The 7,086-nt window shown below is 39.6% G+C and overlaps 1 protein-coding gene across 1 annotated transcript; it reads left to right on the top strand.

The window, feature by feature from the left end:
• Positions 1 to 519: 519 nt before the first annotated feature.
• On the top strand, positions 520 to 5,360 carry swi5 (SWI5 homologous recombination repair protein). The gene is made up of 5 exons (XM_028602163.1): positions 520 to 770; positions 1,062 to 1,110; positions 1,235 to 1,338; positions 1,751 to 1,845; positions 4,784 to 5,360. The coding sequence occupies exons 1-5, from the start codon at positions 673 to 675 to the stop codon at positions 4,846 to 4,848; spliced, it is 411 nt and encodes a 136-aa protein (XP_028457964.1). The 5' UTR covers positions 520 to 672; the 3' UTR covers positions 4,849 to 5,360.
• Positions 5,361 to 7,086: the final 1,726 nt, after the last annotated feature.

Here is a 7,086-nt window from a genome sequence, read left to right as displayed (position 1 = left end):
AGACTGAGTGCTGAGTATCAAATAAAACCAAAATACAATTTTAGGTTTGTTCTGGTAACAGTGTTTACAACTACTGAGAACGAACTAGCGTTTATATGCAAATACTAGTCCAAAACTTTTTTTTTAAGATTATTTTTTGGGTATTTTAGGCCTTCATTATAGGACAGCTGAAGACATGAAAGGGGAGAGAGAGAGAGAGAGAGAGAGAGAGAGAGAGAGAGAGAGAGAGAGAGAGAGAGAGAGAGCAAAGGTGACATGCAGCAAAGGTGTCTGTGTCGAGGAGTAAACCTCTAGTCTGTACCTAACCATGGATGTATTAAGAGGCTGGTGAGCTAGTAGGCTACCCAGGCGCCCATACTAGCCCATAATTATCCCATGAGAAGAGTGACAGGTGACAACCACATAGACAGACAACCACTGTCTATGGTGACAACCGGTGACAACCTATGGTGACAACCGCCATTTGCTCACGGTTGTTACTAGGGTAACCAAATGTATAAAAGTCCCGCCTCTCGGTTTCAAGAACCAATCCGGTTTTAGCATGAATCTGTTCATCATCGGCCGCGAATTGCGAACTTCCTTTTTGTTGATATGCTGATCCTACTCATATGTCAATGATCCTACTGCATTAAGTCAACCATAACACGCATATGTTCATAACATTAAGGCAGTATGAACACAGAGCAGGCTACTGAAACCCACTGTAGTGCAAATCAGTGTCCAGTTTCGACACCGGAGTGGGGCGACTTGAAGGAAGGAGCACTGAAAAGGTAACTTGTTCACAGTTAGCCCTAACGCTAGCTAACGTTAACATCTAACAGTTAGCTGGTAGCTATATCGTCTGCTAACGTCGGATAACATTATTGTCAGGCATTGCTGATTTGTTGTGAGCACTTTAAATCTTACAGGGGCTAGAATTCAATTAACTTAATACATATGGTGTGTTTGTTGCATATGTTTGTGCGTGATAAGTTGGAAAATCGCTCAGTGCTGTGGGAGGTTTTTCTCATCAAGTGATACGCACTTTTTTTTTAACAATAGTTTTTCTCGTCTCTCCCTAGAACTCCATTCTCAAAGTTTAAGAGGGTACACTCCAACTTCAAATCGCCTGTAAGTAAACCCACTCTCTGTCTGACACACACACACACACACACACACACACACACACACACAAATCTTCTATGTAGGGCCACATGTACATCCAGTATCATGGTTCTCTGTATGCACCCGACAGCTTCAAGTAACTGAGAGTGCTAAAGTTAGCCCTGCAGAGGAGGTAGCAGAGCTGAAGAGGAGAGGAGAGCAGCTGGACACAGAGATAGCACAGCTGGAGGCTGAGTGAGTACAGCTGTGTGTATTTGTCTTCCTGTGTTTCTGTCTTTGAGGTCCAACTTCAATGGTATGGGTTGAGGTTAAACATGTAATGCTAATGATTCATTTAAAAAAAGATCGTTTTGGTACATGTGGACGTGGCTTCAGTTTAGTCTTAGGGGGCAGGGAATCAATAGCGTTGGCACTAATAATACTATGATATATACCCATGATGCATATGTGTTTCCATGTGTGCTGTGTCCATAGTTTTGTTAATCTAATTTGCTTTTTTTATAATATATTTTTGTGTGTGCCTGCGTATGAGGATTTGCACATATCTGCTATTGTGTTGTGTGTTCAGTTGTGTGTGTGTGTGTGTGTGTGTGTGTGTGTGTGTGTGTGTGTGTGTGTGTGTGTGTGTGTGTGTGTGTTTCTCCAGGGGATGCAGAGTAGAGGAGCTGGAGCATCATATTGATATGCTGCATGAATACAATGACATTAAAGACATTGGACAGTCACTTCTGGGCCGTATTGGTAAGAGAAATGCTCTCATTTGAATCCACATTAGTAGCATTTAAAGATGCATAATAGCAAAAGACCAAGATCCAATTTATGTTTATAATTGAATATTGTGGATTACACTTTCAGATAAATGTATGCACAGTTGAATGTTGAGGCCTAAACTGAACTGACCAGCAGTAAAATAAGTCACAAATTTAGAAATAGATTCTGGACAATAATTCTAAATAATGCACTCATATGGAGTGTTTTGTAATACATTTTTGTGCTTATCCTTTATGGTTTGATTTATTCAACCCCACTGTGGGCTTTCATTACTTTAGCTTAGTTCTTTTGATCAAATCAGCACAATGCCATCTTAATTCTGGTGCCCAGTCACAATGAGACTGTAGGAAAGGGTCTTTCTTTCAAGTGAACTAAGGTGTGGAAAATGTCTAGTATGACCGCAATATGAACCACCCACAGTATACATATAATGCCCAACTTGTCTGCTGATTGTAGCAGCCATTTATAGGATGAATCTTCTCCTCCCTCTCATTGTAGTGGCCTACTTTTGTATCCATGACAGATGAAGTCCAGTTGCAATTATGACTTGTGAGTCATTTTCAACTATTTCTTTGCGGGCTCAAAGCACCAAAAGAGTGTTGCGAGATGACAGCTAATCAAAACTGTCAGTTGAATGAGTTGTTTTTCTCATGTTTACACTTCTTGGCTCATTTATGATAAATCAGTGAGAATTCCAAACAGACTAGATGAGATATACTATATGTCTTTTTCTGGTTTGATTTTTGACCAAAGAAAACAAACCCCAATAAAATATAGCTTTAGAATGATGTCTGTAAAAATAGAAACTAAACATTTTGAGATTGGTTGGGATTTAAGTTGTTGTACAACCAGCCACCAGAGGGCAGCAGAGCAGTGTCTCTGTTTCCCCCTGAGGCCTGACTCAAAACAGTCTGAACTTCAAACAGTATTTACTATACTATAAAACTTTCATTCCATTAGATTGACACTTTACCAAAAAATGACATTGGTTCAAGTGCCTCTTGATTTAGCTAGCTTGGTTATACTTGGGTTACCATCTCATCCAGCTTAAATTTATAATTTAAATACATTTTGTTTAAATAGCAATACCTTTGGTGCTACGTTTTAATAATCACCTCATTCAAATCACTGATTGGATAGTAGCTAGTACAACATTTGCAGGCTGTAGACCCATCACTAGAGAGATCAGAAAGTTTTATTGACACTTCACCTTCTCCCTACAACTTTTGTCATAAATCTGTGACTGCATAATACTGTGTAAATATGTATGTCTGGGCACACACTAGTATAAGGAAATAGGCTACAAGTGTCAGTGAGTCTTCAAAATATATTTGTGTGCATGTGCTGCAACAGCCTGAGGTTGATAAAGTGTAGAGAAGTTCACATCTTTCACGCTGTTAGCCAGTTTTTTGGTGAATCACAGCCAAGTCACATTATGGTCTGTGTGTTTCATAACAAACATGACTTTTTACCTACTTTTACATGCACATGCTTGTGTGCGTGGTGTCAAATAAAATCTGGATATCCCGATTTAGTCTACCGATCTTTGTGGAATATGTACAAAGGAATAACACAGATAGTTATACATTCCTCAAATGCTCTAATGCCATTTATTTTCCCATTTTTGTGTTTGTCTGTGTAGAAAAACTATCATTTAAATTGATACTGTGAGTTAAAAGCTTGCTATCTCTTTAAATTATCTGTCAGTACTGTACAGTGGACAGTCAGGATGATAATGACCTCTTAGTGAATGGAGGTGGCGTTTCCCCTCTGACACAATGGCAGTCTTTCTCACACACACACACACACACACACACACACACACACACACACACACACACACACACACACACACAAAATTACAATTACAATCTCTGTCTGTCACCCAGGCACATGCATACACTTTCACAAATACAAACACATGCTATCATCCTCTTCCCCCCTTCCTGCTCTCTCTCTCTAACTTTCTCTCAAACACACACACACTTTCAGAAAAAGTCTACACTTAAACACTGAGTTGCTGTTCTATGCTGTTATTCTGAGAGGGAGGAGATGGGTAGGCTGAAGAGTAAGAGAGGAGACACGAGGAGATGCCCTGCAGTACCCTCTAAAGACAACTGTCCCTTTGTCTCTTACCCTAGTGTCCGTCTGTCTGTCAGCCATTAATGTCATTGTTATATCTTCCAAGAAATGTCTTTTTGCCTATACAATCTTAAAAATATACACATTTTCATGTTTTGAGCTATTTATATAATCCAAGAGTATATAAAAATTAGATTTACCTCAAGGTTGCTTTTGTGGATAAGTGGATTAATTGATTTAAAATTCTTAGTTTTTGCTAAACAGCTGTTCCTGATAGATTCTAATGTTTATAAATAGTAACTGAATCAACATCATTGCAAAAAAAGTCCATGCATTAACTGACAATAAGATCCTACTAGTAAAACACATTAGCATGCTGTAGCAACAAATGCTACAGCTTGTACTGTACTGTAAATAAAAAACAGTGCAATCCAATTGGTCAGCCCGGCACAAGTCAGCATAGCTTTGGTCTGTATAATGTAAAAGAGGCAGAGATCTAATGTGTGGTGCTTAAGCAGGGTTAATTTTTTAGTTACAGTATGTGTGGAAATAAAACGTTTTTAAAAGCAACTTTTAAATATTTTAGCAATTAAAATGACAATGGGCTAAGATAAGAGGTTTGTTTTATATTTCAATAGCATTTTAAAGCTACTGATACAGTCTTTTCACAAAGTACAAGACTTGTGTTGAAAGTTAGTCATTTGTTTGGTACTGTGATGATCTCGGTCTGTTCAGTGTTTTGAGGATTGTTTGAAAAGTAGACTAGAGGGAGTTGACCCTGTAACCTGCTGAAGGGGCCTAACCCCTACTTTGCTATGTTTTGCAGCTGCTGTGAGGGGGACCACCACACGAGATCTCTACAGCCATTTTGGTCTGGAACTGGATGACTGAAAGAAAAGTATGAAATTACAGTGGTGAGACTGGTTCTTCAGACCAAGGGGAGAGGGGCTTAAAGGGACCTTTTGATAAGAGTTTGAATTTGGACTTAAGATGTGACTGGAGCAACTGTGTTGACCTCAACCGGCAGACAAACGTCTGCCCATTTTCTTGGTGATTTTGTGTTCACCTCTTTACCGAGACAGATTTCAACTGTGGGAATGAGCAGGAGAATGATGCTGGTCCTGCAGGCAGACCTTATATGTAAGAGGCCATCTACTCAAACCATTAACTTATGGTGTTGTTTTGACATTTGAGCCTGTGTAAATAGAGTTTGGATGAGGGTATGCAGGATGGCTGCAAGAATGTTAATTACTTTTCTGACTTTGGTTTGTTATTTACAAAAAAGATGGGAATTCTGGAGCGTTAACTTGAAGTGTAAAATAAAATGTACTAGCTCCTAGTATAATATGCTTTGTACGTTAACAGTAACATGTAATAAATAGGCACTCAGACCACCACAGACAGTATGTCCTTTGCATTATCCCCTTTGTGGAATGAAATACTTAGCTATGATCTATGTCAGAAGGTATTACAATACACGTACAATTTTTGATATTCATTCCTTCAACAATTTAAGCGAAAGATTTAAATGCATACATTTAGTTTATTTTGATAGACTACTCTTATAACACATTATGTGACACATTAGTTTGCTAACATCCCTCTTAAGGGTTAATCATCACACACTTTAAAAAAAATTCTAGTCAAGGGGAAAAGGATATTAAGCAACTATCACATTCATTCACAGTCTGTTTCCACTGTGCCGTCTAAACGTTTAACTGAAAAGAGGGTATATATAAAAACAAAAAACAATGCTGCTCTGCTTGCCTTAGTGTTTAGTATATGTACTGAACAGAAAACACAGACTAGCAGCATAACTGGGCGTGCCCTTATCTGTCTGAGAACCCCTGATAATGTGTCTTCTCAGACTCCTAGCAGCAAACAGCCGTGTGTGTGTGTGTGTGTGTGTGTGTGTGTGTGTGTGTGTGTGTGTGTGTGTGTGTGTGTGTGTGTGTGTGTGTGTGTGTGTGTGTGTGTGTGTGTGTGTGTCTCTCAATGGTTGTCTGTTTCCTCGCGTAACATTGTCAGAGCAAATGGTGAAAGTGTGTATGCACTTTAATCTCATTTGTAGGTCAAAGCTCATCACTATTTTCTCATCCTAATCTTTAGATTGCATATCATTCATTTACATTTCACATATAATGGGATCAGTGTTAAACAGTTTGTTCGTATCAGTTGATCCCAAAGATAAATGCTGATTGTCAAACTGACTTTTATCTGATGAGTCTTTGGTATTATTGCAGATACTGTCAACTATTTGAAAATGGGTGACGTCACATATTTTGCAAGAGTTGAGAAATAAGTGTGTCCCCATTAATTTGGGCTCTGGGGTAGTAACCTCTGTTAACCTGCAGCAGTGAACTACAGCACTTTGTAGTGTCTATTGCAATCATCCCTGATAATGCAATGCGTTTCATGACATGTCACATTGCTGTAATGAACACTGTAAAATGTCAGCCTCCTTGTTTCATTCAGAAGTAGGCATACATAATTCTATTGTCATTGTGAACTATATAGCTTACAGTTGCCATAATCAGCAGGACAGAAAATTGTCAATCATGTGGCAAAAATGACCAAATGTTTTACAGCTACTGACGGTTAGCATGTTACATGGCACACATTTTTGTCTGGCCCCGCAGTCAACATATTTATGTTGGTTACATGTAAGCTACCTCTACTGTATTTCCTGCAGGTTTTCAATTAAACCGATATGTTGTGGCTTTTCAATCCAAGCAATCAGCTGATGTAGCGTTTGGTTGCAGTAAAAAAAAAAAAACTGCAGGCTGGTGGGTTTCATTGTAGATCTATTGGCCCACCGTGGTGGTCCATAGAGTCCCGGCTTTTGTTTGACACCCTGTCCTTCCTCCATACGCTACTTCACTGGCCCCTTCAGTTGACAGATGCGTATTTAAAGCACATTTTACACCACACGGTTCCGCATCAGCGTCTTGTCATTAATGTGTGGAAACCGCTATAACTGCTGGCCTCGCTTTTTGTCGGCGAACAGGCAGGCAGGGCCGCGCCGCATTTCCTCTTCACCAGTGCCGCAAACCCCGCCCCTGCCGGATGGGATGTGTAAAGAACCGCCATTCTCGATTGGCCCAGGCACCTGTCCGTCAACGCTTATTC

The sequence above is a fragment of the Perca flavescens genome, chromosome 16, assembly GCF_004354835.1.
Source record: "Perca flavescens isolate YP-PL-M2 chromosome 16, PFLA_1.0, whole genome shotgun sequence".
Taxonomy (NCBI): Eukaryota; Metazoa; Chordata; class Actinopteri; order Perciformes; family Percidae; genus Perca; species Perca flavescens.
Note: the sequence above shows the minus strand (reverse complement) of the source record. Positions and strands in the feature narration are given on the sequence as shown.